Here is a 27,812-nt window from a genome sequence, read left to right on the forward strand (position 1 = left end):
CCTAGGATACACAGGAACTAATTTGTTTTGGGTCAGCCTGAGTCAGGGTCAAAAGTATTGATAACCAATGCTCAGCATTTGTTTAAAAAATTTTTATAGTAAGGTCAATAGAGTGTATAAATCTTAAACACAGATGCTGCAATATATATTTCTCATTGTTTTATCAGAAGATAAAAAATTACTTTCATTCCAGAAATATTCATCATACTGTGTTTTAGTAGAGTAGAAACCTATTCTTCTTCTCTGGAAACTCTCTTCCTCCTCTTCCATCTCCTCCTTCTCTCCCTATCTTCTTCTTCATTTTGTCTTTTCTTATTATTATTTTCCTTTTCCTCCCATCATGTTCCTCTGTTTCATCTTCTTGTTATTCACCTTCTTATTTTTCTTCTTCCTCTTCCTGTTCTCCTCCTCCTATTTTACCCCATCCTCTTTTCATATATCCACTTCAGATTATCTACCTGAAACTTAAAATGCTCATATTTTTATCCTTTTTTCCCTGCCCTCTTTGTTCATGCCCTCCTGTCTCTACTTTTCAATTTTTGTTCAAGAAAACACTTAGCTATAAACTTATAAATATAATACATGTATCACATTTAATATAGTAATAATTTACTACCATATTATTATTCTCTTGCATAAGAAAGATTTGATACATTGTGATTTTAGCACTTGAAAGTTTAAGAAGTGTGGGAGATAGTAGAAAAATTTTTTATGCCTAAATTTCAACACTTAACTCCCATAACCTATGGGACTATGATGTCTGAATGAACTTCAGAATGATTAAAGTTTTAAATTTATTTTAATACACACCATATAAATATTTCTAGGTTAAATCATATTTCAGAATCTCTTTCTTTTGTTTTTTAAATTACTGAGATTGTCAAAATTAATAGGATAAATAACCTGTATTCAGTGCCTGGACACTACAGATTAATGAACCTCGAGTGCATTTCAATTCTGTGACAGATGTGTACTTCATGAATCCTCCTAGAGAAGATTCTTAGAGGAACAACTGAAACCAGAATAAAAGTAAAAGGGAAAAAAGGTGTAAAACATGTTCACTGTTGTGCTGTTTCTATTACTTATTTGTTCCTTAGGGAGGATGCACAAACCCTTTGACTAACAGCTGCCATAAAATATTGCATTCATTCTGGAATATTTCACATGACAATTTCTGTAAAAGCAAAAGTTTGGTATCTCAAATAATATGGGTCATTGTTGTTGCTTTATTTGACAAACGGTTATATTTCACCATGCAGAAAGGCCAGTGCTGTAGCAGGGGTAGCAAGAAGAACACAATAGTAGAGGATACATAATTTATATTATTATTTATAATGCGCATCCAAGGAGTCAAATACAAAGAAAGTACGGGAAATATGTCCAAAAACTGAAGATCTAGAGAATCCAGCTGAGAACCCGGATCCCACAGAAATGTACTGCATGAATCTAGTTGAAGAATTAGAGCCCATGTCAATGACTCCCACAAGTTTAACCAGAGACCAAGAGCTCACAAGTATTTTCATGCAAATGTTTCATGGATATGTGCTATGAAAGGCCCAGAGGTGAATGGTGAGGACAGAAAGTCTATGCCAGCAGGATGAAGAATCTGTACCAGCAAGCTGAGGGTTCTGCACTGGAGTCAGGAAGTGATGTTTAAAGTAAGAATCAGAGCTCCCCTGAAAAGGCCAGCAGTCACCCTCAGCAAGAATGAGGTCCTGAGCTCCTTTGACAATGAGAACACCCAACTTCAGATCAGGAAGCCAGAGTGAAATTTTATTCTGGAGACTGAGCAGCACACCATCTTCTCCTCTGAAGGCAAGAAGCCATGCTCAACATAAGGACTATAGCTCCACCAAAGGAAACTACAGCCATACTCAGCTACAAGAAAGTACAGGGATCCTCCGATGATGAGAACAGCCAAGTTCCTATCACAAAAGAAGCTTGACACATTCGTCTAGGAAATGCATAGCAATGGGAGAACCAACAGCTCCAAACAACACTCTACCTCTTCAGTTGTACTTTTTATGCTGGGAACAATCTACAGGTGAGCCATCTGCACTCTGAAGATTCAGTTCAGCTGATGTTTATGTTGACCATCAGTTTTCAATCCACCGCAGACAGAGTATAACACACAGCAAAATTTTACCACATTAATACGGATCTGCTTGGTCTTTATACCATAGACAAGTGGGTTGAGGAATGGAGGAACAAGTAAATAAAAGCTAGAAAAGAGGATATGGATCCATGAGGGGATGTGAAAGCCAAACCTGTGAGTCAAAGAGGTGAATAAGGCCAGGAGATAGAACTGGAGGAAGACACAGATGTGAGCAATGCAGGTGTTGAAAGCCTTCAACCTCGCCTCCTTCTGGGGCAAATTAAAAACTGTGATAAATATCTGGATGTAGGACAATGTGATGAATGTGAGGTCAAACCCTGCAACAGTGAATGCCACAAACAAACCATAGATTTTGTTGACCCTGATATTTCCTGCAGCTAGTTTCACAATGGCCATATGCTCACAGTAGGAGTGGGAGATGACTGTTGTGTGATAAAATTGGAACCTACACTTTATCAGTAGAAGACAAGGGGCTACAAGAATGGCAGCTCTTAAGGAGACAGCAGCTCCTATTTGGGTGACCAGCTGGGTTGTGAAAATGATGGTGTGTCTCAGTGGATAGCAGATTGCCACATAACGGTCAAGGGCCATGGCGAGCAGAATGCCAGATTCTGTGCACTGAAAGGTGTGGATGAGCCACATTTGAAAAAGGCAGCAATCAAAATTGATATCTGGCAAACGAAACCAGAAGACTCCAAGCATCTTGGGCATAATGCTGGTAGCAAGCACAATGTCTGTGGCACCTAGCATGGCTAGGAAAATGTACATGGGCTGGTGAAGACTGCGCTCTGACCTGATGATAAGCAGAAGCATAGCATTTCCAATCATAGCGATAAAGTACATGGCACAGAAAGGGATTCCGATCCAGCCCTGCACAGACTCTAGGCCTGGGATCCCAGTTAGCGTCAAGACAGAAGGCATGAACACTGTGAGATTGGAAAGCGACATATTGTTCTTGGTCCTCCTGAGGTCAACAGAAGAAGATCTACACAGCTACTGTAGATCTAATTTGTGTTTTATCCAAAATCACATACTGAGTCTCTTTGATATTGTCAGAACTCTAAGATCATTTCAGTCACATCATTCATACGGTTGAAGAGAGAAGACAACTCTGTAAGGACACATTACTGCTTTCTGAGAGGGTGCCCATGTGCCTTGTGCGATGCTATGTAGATAGGAGTGTGATTCCTAAGAATGAACAAAGCCTCATTTCAGTCACCTCATTCATACAGTTGAAGAGAGAAGACAACTCTGTAAGGACACATTACTGCTTTCTGAGAGGGTGCCCATGTGCCTTGTGTGATTTTATGTAGGTAGGAGTGTGATTCCTAAGAATGAACAAAGTCTCCTGGATCAACAACTTAGTACTGATTGTCTGTTAATTTATTCTGATACCTGTGAATGAAAAATTAGGCTCATTTATTCTTATTGGAAGTTTAAAGTATCATAAGATACTTATATATCTCTCCATATGCTGCATTTTACCTATTCTTAAAATAGTGCTCCTATTCTCACAGTAGTACTCCTATTCTCATCTTTTTGTGAATAGCAGTCAGTTTGGATCAGCAAATTTTCAGATATGACTCCTATATTAGTATAGAGTGGGCTCTATGAAAGACAGTAGAGATAAAAATATATATAACATAAGCCAGATGTGCTCTCTTGTAATCCCAAAACTCTGGTAGGCTGAGGAAGTAGAATCTCAACACTGTATGCCAAATTTTAAAAAGTAGAAGAGGATGGAGTTTCAACTCAGTGTAAAGGTTCTGGGATCAATAGCTAGTATCCCAAGGAAGGAAGGAAGAAAAAATGTATGTGTCTATATCATTTGTATCTATAAGAAAGTTCCAGTAACACATATTACATTGGACATTTAAAGAAACTCATTCAAGTTATTATGAATAAAATGCTTTAGAATAGAATATTCAACTATTGTTCCAAGTTTATGCTTTTCTTTTGATTCTTTGTATGTTTTCAGTACACAATGATTACATCTACTTTGGTAAATTGATGTATGTGAATAACACATGAATAAACTTTTGAGGAGACAATGCTCTTTGCATCTTTGAATTTCCACTTTACATTGTTTCCTTTTCCAATAACTGACATCCTTATACTTAGTTGTCTACTTAAAATGGCTAAAATTCTAAAATCCATTAGAGAATCCTAGAATAGAGAAACATCTGAGAAGCAAAATACTGGACAACTCTAATGCACTTGTTGAGGGAACACATTCTTAATGAAATCCATATACAAGCAAAAAGGCAGAGGTATGATGTATTCAGAAGAGAAGCTAATTTCTTGGCTTCAAAATTCCCAGCTTAGCATGTGATGTGGCCCATACAGATTCATTAGTGTTAAATAAAATATTATTATCTCGAGAAGTCAGATATTAATTAATTAATGAAAAGTAAAGGGAAAAAGACATATTCAAAAGAGCCAAATATACTACTAGTTAAGGAAAACAGATAATAGGTTTTGGAACACCAGAAATTATTCAGAAGAGGAATGCAGAATAACTTAGAAAAGTTTAATCACTTCTTACTTTCTCTGGTGACTGATTTTTCTCAGAATTTGTTCTCTGATGCTTCATATGCAAATTGCTTAATCAAGTCTCACTTGGAAAAATTACAGATTTTATGCTTAGAAAAATTTTAACTGTGTACTAGAGAATTATTGATTGTTTTATAAACTTAAACTCAATCATTTTACTCATTCCTAGACTTTACAATTAATCTTTTGTATTTTGTCAACCTCAGGAGTCAGCTAACCTTATATTTCGTATCAACAATAAACCAGTAATTCCATCAACAGCTGGGATCAGAGATCCTAAATCTGCAGTGAAAGATTAGAATCAGCAACAGACACTCTGTACTGCAACAGCTTTATCATTTGACATGTGTTTAAGGACACACTGGTCAAAACTAAGTACTGTGACTTGCATAGGTTTTCCCTCAGATTTCGAGTCCTATGATACTTATCCCTCAGTCACTGACTCTAATAGGGGCAAATTTTTGTCTCTACCAAAGTAATCAGAATTAGAAGAGCAAGTTGTTGCCAATCATCTCCTGACTTACTCCAGAGTACCCTGCTGACCTATGAGCCTTGCCCTACAGATACAGATGTACAAACTTGTAGTTGAGGTAGTAGCACGTAATTATCTAATTACCTGAGTAGGGAGACTGGTATTGTAAAAACCAGTAAAGACAAATTATGGAGGAAAAACTTTAGAACAGAGACACTTCCTCTTAGAGTCTGAGAGCTGGCTTGGTTCTTACCATGTGTTTGAAGTGTATTGTGAGTTCTTCTGTGATTTTAACTCATCCATCACCCACTGATGTCTTCCAGGTGTTTCAGTCTGATTTCTTCATACCTTGTGTTGTATGTTCTCTGTAGGGGAAACTGTGTGGTGTCAATCTCAGAGTGTGACCATTTTGGGGACAGCTTCTCACTCTCCTGTCTATCTTTGAAATACACACGCTCTTTTCCTCAGTGTAACTTCATGCTTGCATGTTCCCTTCCAAAAAAAACTCATGGTAGGATCTGCAAGATTTTAAAGCATAGTATAAATGTCTTCAGCTCAAATTGGAGAAGAAAGGCGCTGGATACCATTTCTAATGTTCTATGATGAAAATGTGGATAAGGAAGAGGAATTATGAACCCAGAATAAGGGATCTCCATGTCCCTAGCCTAAGGCACAAGGGACCTAAGTAAAGCCTCTTGGGTTCATTCAGAACAAATATACCTCTAATTCTCTTGAAGCTTGTAGAAGTCTCTATTTTTATTTGATTTTATTTTGTTTCTCAATAGGTAACTGGGATTTTGAAGTATAAGTTTTACTTTTATAACCTAAGTTCTTCTTCTGCTGTTTCATTCTGAAATCCTAAATTCTCTCTTTCTTTTATTTTTATTTTCACTTTTTTTTTTTGGTTTTTGGTGGCACTAAGACTGAACCAAGGCCATTTGCTCTGAGTTATATCTAAAGTATTTCTTTATTTTTTATTTGTTTGTCCTATTGAGACAACACTTTCCTTATATAGAAAGTTTCCTCTGGTGATGTTCAAATTTGAAATCTTCCTGCCTCCGTCTCCCCAGTGTAGTGATTATAGCCACACCTTGGTGTCAAGCATTCTTATATACAGTCATAATTCTATACTAGTTTCACTCTATCTTTAAAAGTCCTTGTGATGGCTTCTTTCAAAGCGAGAAGTGTCTCATTTTTTTTCTACCAGGAAAACAATCTATCTTCACACTTATTTTCTGGTCTTTGTATTTATCTGTTAGTGTTTTGCAGTCTTATTATTGCCAGTTTCAATTTACTCAACACCCTTTTTGAAAAGTCAGCAATGTCCCCGAGAAAACCTTCGTACTAGGCATTTCTAAGTCCTACCATGTAGAAGACTCACCAGAGTGTTGCACAATTCAATAAATTCCTATTCTTCACTTGCTTTTTAATTTCTTCTTCTTTCAAAAATCAACTGTGATATGCCATATATGTGTGAAAGAATCTTATATAGTTTGAATCACAGAAGAAACTTTCAAATGTCACGGATTTTCACCTCCTGTGCTGTGATTATGATGTCATGGAAGCATTGAGAAATGCACATAGGTAAGCACACATCTGTATACTTCACATGTTTGCACTAGTTTTCTAGACTGTCCTGTATGTAAATGGCTGTGTGCATTATTGTTATTATGTATCACCTGTTTCCTGTGATAACATACTTATAACCCATTATTATTCAGTGAGCTACAATTTTCCTACTAACGTCAGTGACATCAATAATACAGATGATGATCTATTGAAACAATTGGTTATATTGACTGCCTTTACAATGTAGTATCTGGAATTTTTAAAAATACGAAGTTTCAGCATTCTATCAGAAGGGAATTATTTTTAAAAAATGAATTAAACAAATCAAAATCAAAAACCATTTGATTCTCATATCCCTACAGAAATTAAATTACAAGTATAGAGGAATGTGGATGTAAAAGTTTAAAGTTGAATCTAATGGAATGCGGTGGTTCATCATATTGTTTTTATTCAGTGTATATCTTCACACCAAAATAAAATATTACTTCTTTTAAGAAAGTTAGATACATAAATTTACCTGCATTGCAATTATGTAACAAAAAGTACTTAAAGTTCTAGGTTAAATATTACAAAATGTCAAGAAACAAATAAATGTAGAAAGAGAGCAAATATACATTTGTACACCCATGGAAAATTTCACAGGCAGTGACGACATGCTGATAATACAAATGGAAGTGTGACTGTCCTCTCCCAGTGCATACAGAACTCCATGATACCCTTTGGCTCTATTTCTCTTTATTAAGTATAGAGCCTAAGGAGCATCGACTATTATTCCAGAATACCCAATGCAGACACTTCATCATGGGTTGCCTTCAGTTATCAGTTGTCTTCAGTGATAGTGAGATTATTATTTCCTTAAGAACAATTCTACATCACAGCAGAACATTTTGTAGTGAATAAAAAGATACAAAATTCCCTGGTGGATCTCCTTAGTTTTCACAGAATAGAAGACTAGGTTGAGGACTGGTAGAAATATTAAGTAGTTATGAACCATGAAAATGTGGAAAAGGGAGATGAATATTTAGTGGAATGATAGACAATAGATAACCCTATCAGAGGCACATACAGAATGAGCATAGCGAAAATGTGGGAGGCGCACGTGTTGAGTGCCTTTAGTCTCTCCTCATTGGATGCAATTCTTAACACAGTATGAAGGATGAAAGCTAAGATACTAAAATACCCAGAGATTCCAGGCCCCATAGCATAATCATCAAAACCAAATCATATAAAACATTAAATTGTGTGTCAGCACATGCAAGACAGATTATGTACTGCTTCAGATAGCAGAAATGAGAAATGAAATGGGAATGGCAGAAGGAAAAGGGAACTAGATGAATCAAAACTTGAAATGGTGCAGTAGCACTCCTAAGCACGGCTGCAATCCCAATCTTGGTCATCAATTTTGAAGTGAAAATGATAGCATATCGCAGTGGGTGGCAGATAGCTACATATTGGTCCAGGGCCATGGCCAAGAGCACAGATGACTCAGTGAGGGAGAAAGCATGAATCGAAAATATTTGGACCGTACAGATATTTTACCGGATCTCCCTGGAAATGGAGCAGGGCACCCTGAAAAGCATTATCATAGTGGGCAGGGACATGCCCATGTCAGCGAGAGAAATCATGGCCAGAAGGTAGTACATGGGCTCATGCAGCCTGGGGTCTGTCCGGACAACATGCAGGATGGTGCAGTTGCCCATTACTCCAACAAGGTAGAGGAGATAGAAGGGAATGGAAATCCAGTGGTGAAATTCTTCATAGCCAGGGATACCTGTGAGATAGAATGTGGAGGAGACGGTGCTGCTGGCGTTTGAGGTTGCCATGGAGTTCAGTGTTCAACCACAGTTCAGTTCCACAACTACATTCCAGTGAGGAGAAGATTTGATAAAGTCAAGATCTGCATCATGAAGAGAGAGGAAAGAAATATAACTGTTAGGAAAATAGCAAATTATTTCAAATGAGAAGGAAACAAGTGATGTAAGGTGTGGAGAGGAAAAGAAGGAATCTGGATTTGAAAACAATAGTGGAAAAATAAATGAATATAGAGCTTTTGTAGATAGAGAGGGAAAGAATTGGTGTTAACAGAGGAAGAGTGTTGTAAAAGGGATAAAAACAATTAAAATATCTTATGTACACCTACAAACTCCCAGCGATAAATTCAATCATTGCATACTAAAAACATGTATTAACAACAAAAAGAAGGAAACTGAACTAAGCTTCAGTGCTCACCTCTAGATTCTTAATCCACCCAACATTTATGTTTTCCTTTATCTTCTTTTAATGACTGTTATTGTCAAATATCCATCTGTACTGACAAGAATCTGTATTTATAATTCCAACATATAAAACTATTCAAAATTTTCTCTAAACATGGATGGTTTTGGAAAGACTATGTACACAGGGCAACACACATGCATACAAATTCTCAGCTAAATTTTAATGTGTAATTTTCTTATAAGTTTTCAGATCCAGGGGTATCAGATTGATATTAGCCCTTTCAATGAGACCTCTATTGATTTGAGTTGTATTCCTTATCTAACTCGCTTGACATTTTCCTTCAGAAAATAAAACACCATGTTAGGTACATTTACAGCATTCAGGGAAGAACTGATGGAATCACTCTTGTTCTTACTCATGTGTTCCCTGTTATATAATCACAGACCCCACTTTTTCGGATCAACTGTGTTATCAGTGTCTCACTGTCACTCAATGAACTAACTATAGCTTAAGATAAATTTCACTGAATATATATATACATATATATTCACTTTTTTAGGTGACCTTTAAATACAGTATTAGAGAACGTTCTAGCATATTTGACTGTAATTTAAAAAAATAAAAAAGTCTCCTTGTATTTCAAACCTGATGACTTGTTTAGACTAGTTTGCTACCAAATCAAAAAAAAAAAAAGCAATTTCATAGGACTTATAGAAACATAGAGCAGAATTTTTGTATTAAACAAAAACAAAATTTAAAAATTTGATACAACACTAGCCTATCAGCATTGGATTTTGATGCTACTTAATTTGTATAAACCAATTTGTTTATATAAATCAATTTGCATAACTCAAAAATACGTTCCCCTGTCATTCTACTGTAAAGATAAACATAGTTGAAGCAAGAAAGTTGAGCAATCCCTTAAAATGCAGCTTGTGCATTGTTTGCCAGGCATCCATGCTCTCTTACTTGTTTATAGGATAATTTACAATGCATGAAACACTCCAACTAGTAAATAATTGGCCATGTTCCTGTGTTTAAAACTTCCTCAGGCATTTTATTTCTGTAAGATTCATGGAGTTTAATTCCATTTAATGGAGATGCTTAGTAATGACAATTTTCTGGTAAATAAAAAGACTATCAACAAGAACCCAGAAAAGTAACCTCTGCCTTTCTTAGGTTTATATTATTAATAGGTTCTATCTAAATGTTCTGTGACTGGTACACCCAACTGTGCTTTTTCCAGCACTATGCCTTACAACTGCATCATAGCACAAAACTCTGACCTTAGCATTTAACTTCTCATCTCTTTTTCTTGTTTGTGCTCCCCACAACTTTCTGTATGTAGATTTCCAGTCATTTCCATATATTCAGTTTTCAAGTTACTCAACCCTCATCAGAACTAAGAAATCTGCTTTTGTTCTCCTCTCTGCATAGTTATTTCAGACCATTTCTCTGATCTGGGGGTTTTGTCTATCACTAGGAAAAAAAGAAGAAATGCATGATTAATTGAAAGTACAAAACTACCTTAGTGAATGTTCCCAGTTTGATTTATGCTTAGTTATTTCAAAGGTGTCTAAGTGAGGTTTGAAAAGAGGCCTACCCTCAAAGTTCTTGGTAACACTGTCTCTCACACTGAATTCACATCATACTAGGTAATACAATATTCTAGTTTCAACGGTCCATGGATTTTTAATTATAAACCATCTACACTAAGTTTGCCTTCTTGGTAGTTGAAAATAATAACAATTTGAAAGAGTCATTCTAGGTGTTAAAAAATACATTGCTATACAGTGAGAAAATTAGTGAAATTAGCATATTGATCACATCCAATATTAGGTTTCGTGATAAAAAATTTTAAAATCTCAGTGGATAATAAATTCATAAATGTATTTACAGTAGGAAAAAACTGTAATCATGTGTGTGGATAACGAAGCGATGATGATGGTGGAGATGGTGATGATGATGATAAAGATGAAGGAGGCAACTAACAACAATGACGATGGAGTCAGTAGCAATTTTTAACATGCATGGAAAGAAAGGGCAGCAGAAATGCCCAGGACCTGGGGAGCCCTCTCATGCAGAGGAACAACAAGAGGGGGCAAATCACAAAGTGAGCCTTAGTAGATGTGTGATTAAAATAACCAAGATTTTCTCAATCTGATTAGTGAAATCACAGCAGAAACACAATCTGTGCCTTAATCTTTTCATTTTCTCCAGGATTACTTTAAAAATTATGACCGCCTACTTGTGTGCTTGTTATTTGATTCTGTGATAATTGTGAAACAAATATATCTAGTATAGAATGTGCATTTTTACCTGGACAAAGAATGAGATCCTTGAGACTTCAGAGAGCTCTGAATCTGAACACTCATGTTAATTATTTTGATATCTCTCTCCCTCTCTTGCTCTCATTCTCTCTAATAACTGGTTTTTTGTTATTCTATACATCTTTATAGTGTGAAAATGCTTGACTATCCAACTCCTACTGCTCCTGATTGTATCATTTCTGATTCTGATTTCTGCACTTGCATACCAGATCTCTTCCAGCATGCCCTAGAAAACAGAGAGAGGGTTTGTACAGTTTGTACATGAAGTAAAGAGCCTACTTGACATACAAAGTGGGATTGATACTTCTGGACCATATTTCACATCGTATTAAAGGCACTGAACTTGGGATTGGAAAGGACTTGCTATTGGGTGAACTGAAATCTCATTTTGAAAGTCCTGCTTTTTTATATCTGAAAAGAGTCACCTTCCATGTGTAAATAACATGCCATGGATAGAAATCATTTTCTCTATACTCAAGACCATTTTAAGTCCTGTTTGAGAAGTCTATATCGAGTTTGGAATTTATAAGCATTCCGTGAGCAATAAAGATATTTTGATGAAAATTTTGTCCTGAATTTCAGTGAGTGCTGCTCCTTCCCTGAAGTAGTCTTGGGTTCTTCTCATACAGTGAGAACCTGCCCTTCTGTGTTTTCCTATGTCCTCTACCTTTCATGATCTCATACTTGAAAGAAGGCTTTCTTTTCTCATTAGCGAATGTTCTAATCTTTATGTACAGTCAAGATGAGATAATGTGGCTTCTTAAATCTCTAAGAGAAAAAAATGCAGGACTGTGGCTGTAATCCTATCCCTGACAACATTTCAGTTACGGGCTCTCCCAAAATCTCCCAGGTCAAGACTGTAATGCCACATTGTACTTAGGAATATACAGGAAGGAAACCTTTGGGAATTCTCAAATGTTTATTGCCTCAATAACTCGAGTAGATAAAATAACAAAAGATGAGATGAGATACTTATTTGCATATGCAATATAAGAGAACATCATAGAACTTTTAAAGTGGGGTAGCCAATGAGAGGACCTTATGAACTGCTGTATAAGTTTTGGATGTGTTTGGTATCAGCAACGATGACTAATACAAATCTCAGCATTCTCAAGATTAATTTTTTAACATTGATTCAGTGCAAATTTTGTGATTATAAATCTCTACAAAAAGTAAGAAGATATTTAAAAAGTAAAATGTAAGACAAAATTTTATCTCCCCTTGTTTTTCAGAGGAAAACAGAAACAACACATCAAGTTATTGTATGTAAACTACACAGAAGTGTAATTTAAATAGCTTTCACAATAGATATTGGATAAAATGCATCAAGGAAAAACAAATATAGTGATAAATCTAAAATATAAAATACAAGGGCCTTGACTGGATGTACACTGATAGTAAATTTGGCTGAATTAAGATGGGAGAGGCTATCATGTAAAAATAAAGATGATGGAAAAGTTTGACTTTGCTGGATATCTTCATGCAGGTCCATGAATAGCCTCAGATATTTTTGTAAAATGTGTATTATTTATCCATAAAAAATCATTAGCACTTAAACTAACCTGAACATGTGCTAAGTGAAAGATGCCAGATAAATGTCCACATTATTTTGTGAATGCTCACATATAAAATATCCAGAGTACACAAAAGAATAGAATGTAAAATATATTGGAGGTTTTCCAGAGACAGCTGGAGGAAATGCAGAGTCATTGACATTTTTATGTTATTTCCTCATTCTTGTGAATGAAATATTCTATATTTAGACTGTAGCAATATTTTTAAATTTTTTTGAGTATAGTAAAACACATTGATTTGTTTTCATATAATGTACAAATTGTGTGATATATAAATCATATATATCAAAAAAGGAAGCCCTTTTCTATTGGTGGTATGAATGAATACTAGTACAGCCACTACAAAGTTCAGTGTGGACATTCATCAAAGATCTAAAAATAACTATTCCACTCCAACCAATCGTTTCCCCTTAGATAGCTTTTGAAAAGTGCTAGAAAAAAATCGTATTGCAGAAACATATACACATTTCATGTTTCTAAAGTATAACTCATAATATACTGATCAACAGATGAATGAATAAAGATTATATAGTATTTGCACAACTGGAGTAACACTGCCATAAAGAAACATGAACCTGAATAATTTTGTTGGAGGTAGCTTGAGACTGTAATGTTAAGTGAAGTAAATCAGGCCCACATGTTTAAATATCACATGGTTTCTCTTATATGAGGAACCCGATTACGAAAAGCACCGTAAAAGATAAAACCAAAACAACCAACAACAAGATAAAACAAGTAACACACACACACAAAGAAAGGAGATTTATAGACAATGTACATTCATAATATACTGGAAAATGTACACATATTTACAGTATTACAATAAAGCTGTAATTTGACAGCCAAGAATGTATAATTAATATGCAATTGTGAAAATCTTTTTTCCACAAGCATAGATAAGAGTGTTCTCTACACACTATCTAGTTTTCCTGTAGGTTGAACATTTTTTAAATAAAATATGTTGATTTTAAAAGTAAATTGTAAAATTCTGAAAAAATCTGTATTGTAGGGCTTTAAAATACTATATGCTTTGAATTTGGAATTTATGTTTTCCTCCATTTTCTAATTAAGAAAATATATAAATAATTATGTTGCAAGAATCCATGCTTATTGTGCAACTTTTCATAAAATATTTAATATGTGTATTTTGTCTTCTTTTTCCTTTCAGTATATACCTATTTACAATTAAAATATATAATTAATAAATCATAGGAAACTTTTAACTAAATTTTTACTTTTAATCAGTATATCTCCTTGTTGTTTTAATTTGCGTCATCTGCAAAATAAACAAAAATAATCTGCCTGAATAATAAAAAATAAAAATACAACCTATGTAAAATATGCACAATGCAAAAGACTACATAAAATCTCTACCAGAAAAAGATAAAGAAAATTGTCACATATTAATATGAAAAATAACTTTTTTTTTCAAGGCAGATTTTTGGAGTAGTCATTTCATAAAAGCAGAAATACAAATGAGGAATGCATGAACAGATTCTTAAACTCATTGAAAAATAAACTACAATAAAAAATTTCTACTCATAAGCTTGACAAGAATAAAAGTGATTGGTATTAGTTAGGTCAGAGTTCACATAGACAAAAAGACTCACCCACTGCTGAAGAGAATGTAATTGGTGATTATGACAAATTACAGTTTCTATTAATATTTAAAATATTTGTAACTTTTAGCCAACTAATTGTGCTCCTCATATTTTATGGTTTTAAAGTACTGATGAAACATTAGCAAAAATATGCAAGTATCAAGCCATATTGGCATGTTTAAAATTTTTCTTAATGAATATTTAAAGTATTCACATTAGATTCATCCAGGTTGGTTGGTAAGGTACACACACTTCATTTTTCCATCCCCTTTCCCTCTCTTCTCTCCTTTCTTTTGGTCTCCAGACCTTTTGAAAAGGTCCATCTCTATATTTTGCATTCTTATAATTTTGCTAATATATTTATATATCCGTTTTCCCCTAAACGATAAAGCAATTGGTTTTGAAGCTTGGATTTTAATAGAGAAATATTCCAGACATCTCAAATGTTCATCAGTCCTCAGTTGATTGAACGTAGTCCTCAGTATGCAACCGTGTGATGAAAATATTTTGTAGCCTTTGAAAATGGTGAATAACTTTTACACCATCAGTAAACAAGATTTGTAATAGATCAATTTTTTTAAAAAGACTTTAATACACTCTGATTATATTTTTTGTGAAAAATATAGCAAATTCATACTAAAGCAATCTAAAAAGTAACATCATATTGTTCACAGTTGTTGTACACAGAAGATGTGGTCAGGGTTCAGTCCCAATCTTATCAGTTACCCTCTTAAACATGTACACACACACACACACACACACACACACACACACACACACGTACATATAAGTGCACACACATTCACCATCACGATAATCACCTCATTACACTCATTAGCGATTAATTTGCTTCTGTTGTTTCTCATCTGACTGAAATAATTTTCAAAACATCCTCCATCCAATGACATAACACAAGTGAGACAGCAGGCGTTTAAACAGCAGTTTAAAGTCAGAATCACACTGAGAGAAACATAGTTTTAATGTGTCATGAATCACGTAGGTCATGGGTGTACAAATAAATTAGGTATGAATTAGGTATGCAATGTAGGTGGAGGGATGAATTACATGAGGAAGAAATGGGAGGACAATGTGACGTTTGTTAGGAAAGCTCGTGAGCGTGCTGTGTTCAGAAACACAGCAGTGAAATGGATAGATCCTGTCATGGCAATATGCACCTAGACAGATTCTGGGAGCTGAACAGGAAATTGCCTGCCAGAAAAGTACAAGTGCTCACATGCATATTAAAACAAACAGTACAACACAAATTTGATGTGTAGAATGAAAGACAGTTTAAATTTCAGGAAAACTAAGTAAAACATAACATATAGCAATGACAAGGTAGACTTTAAGTTTACAAAACTAATCCTACTAAGTTACTGAAAAATAGCTTGCATAAAAAGTCCAACACATGGAGAAAGAAAAGTGCTATATATTATTTCACAGGAGATCTCTTGAAAGATGGACAAGGCAAAGTTTAATGACTTAATGAAAAGAAAGAAGTACACTTAAGAATTCCAAGATTCCTCCACATCTTGGAGATTGAGTAGGGACAGTTGTGGCAGTGGAGTCTAACGTCAAAGGAAATGACAGGGAAGTTGAGTTGCCCAAGTGGGGGATTAAGGGTAGCTTTTGCATAATTAGAGAAATGAAGAGAAATAGTACCTTCCTAAAAAGTTTTGATGTTATTCTTATTTTAAATCTATAAAATTATGAAGAAGTATGAGAACCTCTATTTATGTGTACTTAATTCAAAACTTTTTATACTTGTTCTTTTCTTCTTACTTTATATATCTATAAGCAAATATTTAGGCTGATCAATAGATATGTAAAGATTTATCAATGGATAAACTGTTTATGTATCAGTTAAATCAATGGTAGCCTTTTAACTCCTAGCTGTTTAATTGTATTTCTCAAAGAAAAGGATATTAAATTGCATTGTATTTGCATATAGCATGTAAATACAATCAAGATTTTTGAAGTTGGAGTACTATAATCTAACCTGCACTCCATATCTTAAGTTTAAAAAGTCTCTACAGTGACTTCTGCATCAGCACTTTTTGTTTCTAATCCACCTGGGGATCGCTCTGCATTTGAATTCCGTGTCTCTTTAGTCTTGACTCTGCAATAGCCCCTCAGTCTTTCCTGTTCTTGACAGTGACATTTCTGAATCACAGACAGGCATCATTTATTATACATAATTTTCATCATTTGTGCTCATTTTATATTTGTTCATTATTAAGGTGCAGGTTATAGATTTTTTCTAACCATTTCTTATCAAAGAATAAACTGGCCTTTCTCTGTTCAATATATTGGTTTTATATTTCCTGAACATAATGTTAGTTTCAGTCATTTGGGCACTGGATATGATCTCCTGTGGTTCATTTCAATGTTATTTCACAGAAATCTAAGAAGAAACATTTTGATACTCTTTGAAAGCTTCTCCTCCTAAAATTCTATTTTATTGATTAATTTCCAAAATCATCATTTCTTATATATTTATGAACATTATACTCTAAGGGAGACTTTAAACTATTTATTTGCATATTTTCTCATTTCTGTATGATCTTACAGAATGGGATTTTATGATGGGCTATAAATAATTATCAGTATTATTTTGTTTATTATTAAAAATTTCCTTAAATTTTGTTTGAAAGAGCCTCTCCAGTGTCTCTCCTGGATCCTTCTGCAGTGATCGGATCACATGTTGAGCACTTCCCTTCTTTCATATGTTTATAAATTATTTTATACTTTCCAAGGCCAAGTCACAGAACCACTATTTTCTAAAGAAGTCTGCTCTTTTTAAGCAAGTAAAATTATCTAGAAACCAAGATCTTAAGAAAAGTGTCATTCATTGTCACTGTTAACCTCTTACTTTTGGTTTCCAGAGCCAGATATAGGATATTTTATAAGTAGTTTATGTGTGTGCATGTCTATAAAAAATAATGAATTCATACCTTTCCAGTGGAAATCTAGGTCACTAAAGTTTAAGAATCACACTTTTTTCACATAATTAACTTCCTCAACAGTATATAAATTGGTTTTCATTTTCCATAATCATTTCTTCCCATCATCTGACACCTAAGACACATAGAAGTAATTTCTACATTACCAACCTGAATCAGTAAATATAACCGGTGCTCAGAATTTGTTTAAACAATATTTAAGTCATGACAGTGAGATGTGTAAATCTTAACCATTCATTCTGGAAAATATAATTTTCACATTTTAGCACAATGCAGAAAATTTCTTTCACCCCAGGAATATTTATCACCTTGTCTCTTGCAGTTTAGAAGCCTATTTTTCTGTTTGTCTTTTTGTCCACCTCTTTCTCCTCTTCCTCATTTCTTCTCTTCTTCATCCTATTTTACTTTCTTCTATTTTTATTCTCATCTCTTTCCTCTTCTTCCTCTTCATATTTTTCATCTGCTTCTCCTTATTTTTTCACCCCTTTCCCACTCTTCTATTTCTCTGCTTTCACCGCATCCTCTTCCACATATAATCCCTTCCACCTCTTTCTTCTTCTTCTTCTTCTTCTTCTTCTTCTTCTTCTTCTTCTTCTTCTTCTTCTTCTTCTTCTTCTTCTTCTTCTTCTTCTTCTTCTTCTTCTTCTTTTGAAACATTTGGAATTGGAATCCGGTGCTCTAAATTAAACTCCATTACCAGCCTTCTTTAATTTTTTTTTTGTCTTATCACAGAGTCATAATAAATTGCTAAGCTGGCAGGACTAAGCTTGATCCTGCAAACATCCTGTCTCAACCTTGCTGATTCCTGGGAGCAAAGATGTGTGCTACATTGTCTGCTCATTTCTGAAAATTTCAACTTAGATTAATTTTATCTGTTCTAGAGCATCAACTATAATAGAAAAAGGATAGAGAGTTAAAAAAAAATGTTGTAAGTTATTCTTCCAGAACTGAAAATTTAGATGAAAGGAAACAAAAAAATATGAAGATAGTGCTTTTTTGAAAACAAGCATTCGTGGAGAAAATCCCAGTTATTTCTTTCGTATGTAAAAAACTCACCTGCATCAATCACATTCTTTGTTGCAATCAGCCCTGCTAAGAATTACAGTGGCTACCAAAAGGCTTCTTATGAACTTTTAAGAAATAAAACCCTTGAAAATATGAAAACTGTCATACAATATATGGAGTGACTCCATTGCCTTCCTGGGTGATTTGAGGGAGATTATGGAAAAAGAATGATTAAAAATTGTTATGTACATGTACAAATTTGACAAAGTGAAACCCACTGATCTCTATCATAAATATGCACTATTAAAAATGTGGAAAGAGGGGCTGGAGGTTTAGCTCAGCCGCATAAGCACCTACCTTGAAAGCAGGCAGTTGTGAGTTCGATCCCCAGTAGCAATAAAAAGCAAAAAGACAAAAAAAAAAAAAAAAGTGGAAAGAGAGAATGATGCACGTCAAAAATTAAAAGGATGCCATCCTTAAAACACTGATGAAGAAATGGAGATGTTTAAGGTAGAATCTCATACCTAAGCAATATAGCTGTCAAAACTGAATATAGCTGTCATAAATGAAGAGTCTTACAAGCAAATAATCGAGGACATATTTCAATATCAGCATATCTTTTGGTAGAAAATCTGAAATGAATGTCAAATAGTTTTGGTAAAGAATTCTGAGCGTAGTTAAGAGGAATCTGACTTTTTAAAACCAAATAAATATTTACTGATGTGATTTTAAACTGAATAAGAGAATTTTGCTAAATGTACCAAGAAAATAATGTAGCAGTTTACATAAATGAAATACAAGTGGAGGAACAGTAGAACAAAATTCTCTATTTTGTTAAATACTTACTAAGAGAAGAACCATGTGTCATCTGTTCAATCATCAGAGGCTGCAAACGTTTGTAGCTCTGAGGATTATTAGGAAACCAAGCACACTATTTTACTCACTGCAGATGCTGATACAATGTTTTTGGAGGTCATCCTTGCGATTTCAAGAAATCCAGAAAATTATTATTTGTAGATTTTCTTTCTCTTTCAAAGAATTTTATGTCCGATGGTTCAACATGTAAATTTCTTGATGCAAGTGTGTGGGATGGTACACACTCCTGGTTAACCTGTTTTCCTTAAAGGTACTCATTTTTTAAAAAAATTTATTTGTAGATCTCAGATTGAAAGTGGCCATACAATATCAAAATTATTCTACTGGAACATTGTAACCTCTCAACTAGATGTTTTAAAAGGATATTACTAGTGGAAATGGCTGGAAATATTTTGTAGTTTCACAATCTATTCCTTTGTTTCCCCTATAGTCCCACACTCTTCAGAATAAATGCCAGAGTCAGAAATTGCCAAACCTGTTTCAAAACTTTGCTAAATAAGCTTAAACCTTACAAAGCTAGCCACTCCTTTCAAATTTGTATATAATTCTTTTTCAGTTGAATACTTGTAATCAATGACATAGAAAGTCTAACTTTTGCGTGCACTCATAGAAGTAATCATCATGAATGAAAAAGTGATTTGTAAGATACTGTGGCTGACACAAACAAGTGCAGCTGCTTGTTAGGCTGGGATGCAGAGATTGTGAGCTCTAGGTCATTTTATGTAGTTGAGTGAGACCAGATCTAAAATTAAATTTTAAAAAGGTTAAAAATCTAGTGATACAGCTCAGTGTGAATACCTGGGTTCAATTCTCAGACCACAACAGGAAAAAGAAATATTTTGCATCTTTCTAATTAGTTGACCTAAGTTACCAAAACGACTTTACAATTACTATGATAAGAGTTTTGTAACATTTTTTGTCCCAGCCTGCGGGTAAGTCCACGGAGACCCGAGGGGGAGTGGGAATGAAAAGGAAACAAGACACAAAGGACAAAGGATGGAGACAAGACGAAGTCCAAGTCTCATTTATTCAAGGAAGGAGTATCAAATATATAGGGTATTGGGGAGGAAGGAGTTGGGTTCTGAGACATCAGCAGGTAACAGCAACAGTGGCAAGACCAGGGGTTATAGGTCAATTTGAATTTCCCGACCAGGCTCATAAGGCGGGCTGATTAACATAATCCCTGAATAGATCAAACAAGCTAGGTAGGCAAGGTACTGCTTAAATACCAAACTTAACTCCTAGAGGGAGTTAAGGTGGTGTGGCCTGCAGATGGTAAGGTGGTGCGGCCTGCAGATATAAGGTGGCGGCCAATTAGAGGGCTTCCCAAAATTTTTGAGAAAATATTTCTTTCATATTATTTCAGTGTACATATCTGCCTAACAATATGATCCAGTTTTACTTTCTGATCTGGCCCGTGGATCAATCCATGGGGTGTACCTGGAGGGGGAACAGGGATTAAATAAACACATGGGGGAGACAGAGAAAGACTGAGGCAAGTCGAGAGAATCCGATCAAGCCCCATTTGTTCCGGAAGTGATTACATCTTTTATAGGCCAAGGGCAGGCTGGTGGGACAGGAAGAGGCTACAGGGTCATCATCACATCCGGGTATGTGACATAAGCAGAAGAGGATTATGGTTAATGTAGGATAGAGAGAGAGAGGCAGGGAGGCAGCAATTGGGCTGTCATGTGGCTCCCTACAACTTTCTTGTTCATAGAGCCTAATTTATTGGACCTTTTTATCTTTACATGGAGGTGTGCTTAATTCTGATGAGAACATTAATTCGGGTCTATGCTGGTTTTACTCCTAACTAAATGATGTTATCTAAAAATAAAATTACCTCTCAGTAACTCTTCAACAACTCTAATAAATACATAGACCAACATCCCCCAAAGACAGCTTCTACATTTATACTGTAATCATCCTCAGTAGCCATAGGAATCTCACTATGCTCATTTCACAAGTGCAGTAAAAATCTCTATCAGCCTATGATATGCAGTCCACTATTTCACACATAGGTTATGAGTATAATCTGATAAATCAGTGAATGGCATCAATATAGATGTCAACATTTTATATAACCTTAAAGGTATTATATGATCTTAGATTTTTAGGAACAATCACCTAGCTCTAAGTTCTCATGTGCTTATTCCTAGACAAATACTCCACATCTTTCATAGTAAAAGCCTACTCATACAAAAGCACATCTTATTACACCCACTGAAAGAAATTCTGACCACACACATGGGTATGATGTTCTTGTAGGGATAAGTCCTCCACTGAAACATTGTATCTGAAGAAAGACTGACTGCTCCATACAGTATTAATATCCACATTTCTTATTCATATTTTTCCTATCACTTTGTGTCTTGCAATCAAAACATGGTAAACATAACCTTCAATACCTAGAGTGATACTGTCTGGTTGCAGTGTCTCATCACTTATTTGAAACTCTGTGTTTACACTCCTTTGGCCACACATCACCCTTTAAGCATTACATTACCTAACTGAAAAACAAAATTCCCTCTTTTTTCCCCTCTTTCACTGCTTCTTTCCTACCCACTTTCTCAACTTTTCTTCTTTCAGAAATTTCTAAATCATAAACTCACATAGCTATGTATCAAACTTTTTACTGCATTAGCGTTGTCTTGCATAAGATATATAATATTGTGGCTTTCTTTAGCACTTGAACATTCAGATGCAAATGCTGGAGGCCTTGTAAAATTTACTGATAAACTGAATTCAACACTTTACTCCAATATTATTTGTCACTACAATTTTCCAGAGACCTTGGGATATATAAATTTTCACATTTTAATGTGTTCCAAAATTTTTTCCAGATAAGATCATATTTAAGAATCTCTTTCTTCGTTGTTTAATTAGCCACAATTTTCAAACTGTCAGAATGAATAACTTGTATTGAATGCCTAGACACTAAAGGATAATGAGCCCCCACTTCATTTCAGCGACAGACATGTACTTCATGAATTGTTCCAGAAAAAGATTCTCAAAGCAGTAACTAGAACAGGGATTAAAAACTAAAAGGGAAAAAAAAAACATGAAATATGTTCACTATTTTGTTCCATTTATATTCTGTACTGTCAACCCTAAGGTAGGAAGCAAAAGCCTCTTTCTGACAGCTATAATAGACTATCAACTTCATAGTGAAAAATATCAAGTGCCAATTCCTGGAACTGGAAACCTTCAGTATCTCAAATAATGTGGGCTGTTGTTCTTGTTTTGTTTTGAAAGATGGTTATGCTGCACAATGAGGAAACGGCAGTGTAAAATGAGCAGCACCTTCTTACTACATTAATACGGATCTGCTTGGTCTTTACACCATAGACAAGTGGGTTGAGGAATGGAGGAACCAGCAAGTAAAAGCTAGAAAAGAGGATATGGATCAATGGGGGGATGTGAGAGCCAAATCTGTGTGTGAAGGAGGAGAAGAATGTCAGGAGGTAGAACTGGAGGAAGACACAGATGTGAGCAATGCAGGTCTTCAAAGCCTTCAACCTCGCCTCCTTCTGGGGCAAATTAAAAACTGTGATGAATATCAAAATGTAAGACAAGGTGGTAAATATGAGGTCAAACCCTGCAACAGTGAAGGCCACAAACAAACCATAGATTTTGTTGACCCTGACATTTCCTGCAGCTAGTTTCACAATGGCCATATGCTCACAGTAGGAGTGGGAGATGACTGTTGTGTGATAAAATTGGAACCCACACTTTATCAGTACTAGGGATGGGGTTACAAGAATGGCAGCCCGTAGGATTACAGAAGCTCCTATTTGGGTGACCAGCTGGTGTGTGAAAATGGTGGCGTATCTCAGTGGATAACAGATCGCCACATAACGGTCAAAGGCCATGGCGAGTAGGATGCCGGACTCTGTGCACTGAAAGGTGTGGATGAGCCACATTTGAAACAGGCAGCAATCAAAATTGATGTCTGGCAAATGAAACCAGAAGACTCCAAGCATCTTGGGCATAATGCTGGTAGCAAGCACAATGTCTGTGGCACCTAGCATGGCTAGGAAAATGTACATGGGCTGGTGGAGACTGCGCTCTGACCTGATGATAAGCAGAAGCAAAGCATTTCCTATCATAGCGATAAGGTACATGGCACAGAAAGGGATTCCGATCCAGCACTGCACAGACTCTAGGCCTGGGATTCCAGTTAGCGTCAAGACAGAAGGCATGAAGACTGTGATGTTGGAGTGCAACATGGTGTTCTTGAGCCTCCTGGTGTCAATAGAAGATCCACACAACTTCTGTGAATCTGCTTTGTGTTTTTATCCAAATCCACCATACTGAGTCTGTTTGATATTGGTGGACTTCGAACATCATCTCAGTCACCTCATTCATACAGTTGAAGAGAAAAGACACCTCTGTAGGGACACATTACTGCTTTCAGTGAGGGCATTCACGCATATTCTGCCATAGTGAGAAGTTCAAGGCCAGGCTTCTGATCATCTAGTGTTTTGAGACCTGTGGATAAATAAATTATACTCATTTTCTTTTATTAGGAATTCAAAGTGTCATATGATACTGATATGTCTTGATTTTTTGCACTTTTTGTATCCTTTTATCAGTACACTCATTCCAGCCATCTTTAAATGAGGAGCAGTTAATGTGGGTCAGTAAATTTTCAGACATGCCTCATGTATTAGTGTAAAGGGAACAGTGTAAAAACACTGGAATAGAAATAGTGCAAATCAATAACAGAATATAAGCCAGGTTTGATGGTGCTCACCTGTAATGCAAGAACTCTGGTAGGCTGTGGAAGTAGAATCTCAAGACTTTATCTCAAATTTGAAAAAGTGGGAAGGATGAAGTTGTGGCTCAGTTTGAAGGCCCTGAGAAGAAAGAAAAGAAACAAAGAAATGAAGGAAGGAAGGAAAGATAAATATATGTGTTTATATCATTTGTATCTGTGTATAATTTCCAAACCAAAGCAGTAAAACATGGCATAGCATGTCTGAAGACATCCTTTCAAAGTATTCCTAACAAAATGCTTCAGAAATAATAAATAAGTATGTTCCCAAATTTTAAATTTTCTCCTTTTGTTTATTGGTACATGTTTGCATTACTAAAAAAAAAAATAAATCTACTTTAGTGAACTGACACTTGTTCTCTGATGTCCAGTATAAATGTTGTTTAATAAAAAGTCTCACTTGTTAAAAATTACAGGTTTTAAGCCAAGTAATTTCTAAATCATATATTAGAGAACTATCCACAGTTTTGTCAAAATAGCACTAGGTTATTTTATTCTTTCCTAGATGTCTAAAAAATATTCTGTATTTCAGCAGGCTCAAGAATCTGCTAAATTTATATTTCATATCAACATTCTACCAGAATTTCTATAATCAGCTAGGTTTGATTACCCTAAACCTTCAGTAAAAGAATAGAATCAGCAGCAGACATTTTATGATGTAAAACTCTATCAATTGACAATAGTTTAGGATAAACTGGTCAGTTAACTATAGTACTGTGGCTTGCATAGGTTTTCTCTCAAATTCTTATTCCTATGATATTACCAATCATAGGTCACTTACTATTTGTAATATGGGCACATTTTTGTGTCTCCCAAAGATAATCAGTTAGAGAGAAATTTTTTAGCAACCATCTTGTGACTTATTCCAGAGTACCCAGCTGACACATGTGCACTGCCCTACAGATACAGAGGTCCAGAAGTTGTAGTTAGGGAAGCATGAGACTCTCTAGTTAACTGAATTGTATGGCTATTACTGCAAAAACTGATAAAGGCAAATTATGAAGGGAAAACATCAGAATACTGAAACTCACTTTGTGGTGTGGTCTGTGAGCTGGTTGTGTTCTCATCAGGTGTCTGAACAGTACTGGGAGTTGTTCTGTCGTTTTCATCCATCACTCACTCACTGATGCTCTTCCAGAGATTTCTGTCCCATTTCTTCATGCTTTTAGCTGAGTGTTCTCCGTAATGGTACCAATGTGGTGTCAGTCAGAGAGTGTGAACACTTCTGTGATAGCTTCTTGCACGTCTCTGTCTCTTCAAAACACATGCTCTTTTCATGAATTTGTCTGCTTGCTTGTTCATGTTCCTGCCAAACTCATAGCAAAGTCTGCAGCTTCTAGAAAACTGTGTATTTCTTCAGCTCAAGTTGGTGAAGAAAGTTTCTGGATGGCAACTCTGATGCTCCCTAATGAAAGTCTAGAGAACAAGGAGTTATAACAAGGATTTCTTGTCAACCTTCACTTTTTTCCCTGATGGTTTTCACATGAGGGAAAAAATAAATGTTAAACCAGGCCTCTTGGGCTCATTCATAACTAATAAGCCTCTAATTCTCTCAACAGTTACAAGTCTCACTCTGTTTTTTTTTTTTTTCTAAAACCTGAATGCAGGGGGATTACGTGGCATGAGTTTTGTTTGTTTGTTTGTTTGTTTGTTTGTTTGTTTTTTATAAGCTAAGTTCCTTTTCTGTCTCTTTTATATAATACCTAAATTCTATTCTCTTAGATATTAAAAAAGAAAAACTTATGGGAAACTAAGACTGAACCATGGACATTTGCACTGAGTTATATTTGTAGTGTTTGTTTGTTTGTTCATTTGTTGAGTCAGGACTTTCCTAAGAAATTTAATTTTCTAATTTGAATCTCAAATTTTCAGTCTCCTCAAGTGGCAGGTATAATCACACCAAAGTACAAAGCACTCTTGGATACAGACAATTTTGTATACAAGTTTCACTCAATCTTTAAAAATCCATGTGATAATTTCTTTCATGGAGACAGTATTTCATTTTCTTTTCTGCAATGAAACAATCTACCTTTATACTTATTGCTTTATCCCATATACTTTCCTGACGGTCTTGGGCAATTTTATTCTACCAAGTTTCATTTTATTCTTGTTCTTTTCACAAAGTCTGTAACATCCCCAGAGTGACTTATCATAATAGAGATTTCTATGTCCTACCCTGTAGAAGTCTCAGCAACTTGTGGCACAAATCAATTAACTCTATTCATTTTTCACTTGCTGCTTTGCCTCCATCTTCTTTCATAAATCAATTGTGATATGCCACTCTCCTATGAAGGGACGTTAACATGTAGTTTGCATCACAAAAAAAAATACAAATGTCATACATTTCCAAGTACTGTGCTATAAATTAGGATGTCATTTATCATGAAAGTATTGAGAAATGTACATCAGTGGGTACACATTTATATTCTTCACATATCTGCACTAGTTTTCTAAACTGTATATAGATGACCGAGAGCTACTCAATGGAGCATCAAAGCATTGCCTCATTTAGGAAGACCAGCAGTGGTAGGGAGCACTCTCAATGGATTACAGTGAGAGTACAAGCAAAGATGAACATGAAAGTAATCTTGTATGTTCCCCTCAGTTTCCCCTGTAAAGTGAAGTGAAGGATGTATGAACCAATGCTGGATGGACATAATGGCAGCAAAGGTGTCCTCAGGCTCATTCTTGATTCATAAACAAGTAAATTCAACTACTGTGGTGCCATTCTCTTCTTTTACTTTGTTGATACTTGTTAAATGCAACAATTCCCTAAGGTTCTGACCTCGCACTTTTTTAATGATGCTACTTTACCTTGCTCAACTTGATATTTTCTTTCAGAAAATATAAAACTCATGTTAGTCACATTTACAGAATTCAAGAAATAATTGCATGGAATCACTCTTGTTTTAACTCATCCGTCACCTGCTTTATGATTGATGCCACAGGCCTGATTTTTTTCTGATGATCAACTGTATGATCAGCTTTTCAACAGTGATATCCCACTCAATAACTACAGTTTAAGTTAGATTTTACTGAAATAATATATAAATCTTTAAAGACAATTGTTAAATAAAATACATAATTTAGAGAATGTTGAAATGACTCTGGCTGTGGCTTTAAATTTAAGAAAAGTCTTCCTAAATTTCAAAATTTATTATTTTTTTATAGACCAATTCTGTCTACCAAACCAAAAAAAAAAATCAAAATGACAAGAGTTGCCTCGCCACCAGAAAGGCTCCTGACTGCTGCAGGCAGCCAGTGTGAGCAGATGGAGCCAGCAGATCTGCATCGACCTGCCAGGAGCCACCACCAGAAGGATCTTCCCTGTGTGCAGCAGTGTGGGCAGCCAGACTGGTCCACCTCCACCTGCTGGAATGCCCCTTCCTATAGGTATTCTGTGTAGTCAGAGAGAACCACACAGATCTGCCTCTGCCTGCTAGGCACCAACACCAGAATGCTCCTTCTTGTAGGAAGCCAGCATGGGTAGAGAGCCAGCAGGTCTGCCTCTCCCTGTTGGCCTCCACTACCAGAAGGCTCCTCCCTGTGGGCAGCTAATGCCAGCAGATCTACCTCTGCCTGCTAGGTACTGCCACCAGAAGGTACCTTTCTGTGGACAGACAGAAGGAGCAAGGACATTCATCCATGTAAACAGCAACACCTATAGGCTACTATTGGAGGCCCTTGGTTCCTTTACTGCAGCCCACACTCACCGGGAGAATCACACAAACACACCCCTGCATGTGTGCCACTATCATG

General features: G+C 35.6%; 2 protein-coding genes and 1 pseudogene across 2 annotated transcripts; all 3 read right to left on the bottom strand.

Annotated features, from left to right (window-relative positions):
• Window positions 1-2,068: 2,068 nt before the first annotated feature.
• LOC100722698 (olfactory receptor 52A1-like) lies at window positions 2,069-3,064 on the bottom strand. The gene has a single exon (XM_003465355.2). It carries the CDS (start codon window positions 3,062-3,064, stop codon window positions 2,069-2,071), a length of 996 nt encoding a protein of 331 aa, XP_003465403.2.
• A 4,493-nt stretch (window positions 3,065-7,557) lies between these two features.
• LOC106026569 (olfactory receptor 51G2-like) lies at window positions 7,558-8,533 on the bottom strand (annotated as a pseudogene).
• A 13,958-nt stretch (window positions 8,534-22,491) lies between these two features.
• Window positions 22,492-23,505, bottom strand: LOC100722142 (olfactory receptor 52A1-like). The gene has a single exon (XM_023563104.1). It carries the CDS (start codon window positions 23,503-23,505, stop codon window positions 22,492-22,494), a length of 1,014 nt encoding a protein of 337 aa, XP_023418872.1.
• Window positions 23,506-27,812: the final 4,307 nt, after the last annotated feature.

Source organism: Cavia porcellus, unplaced genomic scaffold (assembly GCF_034190915.1).
Source record: "Cavia porcellus strain 051 isolate PalLab524CR breed Dunkin Hartley unplaced genomic scaffold, mCavPor4.1 scaffold_9, whole genome shotgun sequence".
NCBI lineage: Eukaryota > Metazoa > Chordata > Mammalia > Rodentia > Caviidae > Cavia > Cavia porcellus.

Bases quoted from the DNA above. Each gene is read 5' to 3' on its own strand.
- LOC100722698 (XM_003465355.2), bottom strand. From the start codon at position 3,064: ATGTCGCTTTCCAATCTCACAGTGTTCATGCCTTCTGTCTTGACGCTA.
- LOC100722142 (XM_023563104.1), bottom strand. From the start codon at position 23,505: ATGTTGCACTCCAACATCACAGTCTTCATGCCTTCTGTCTTGACGCTA.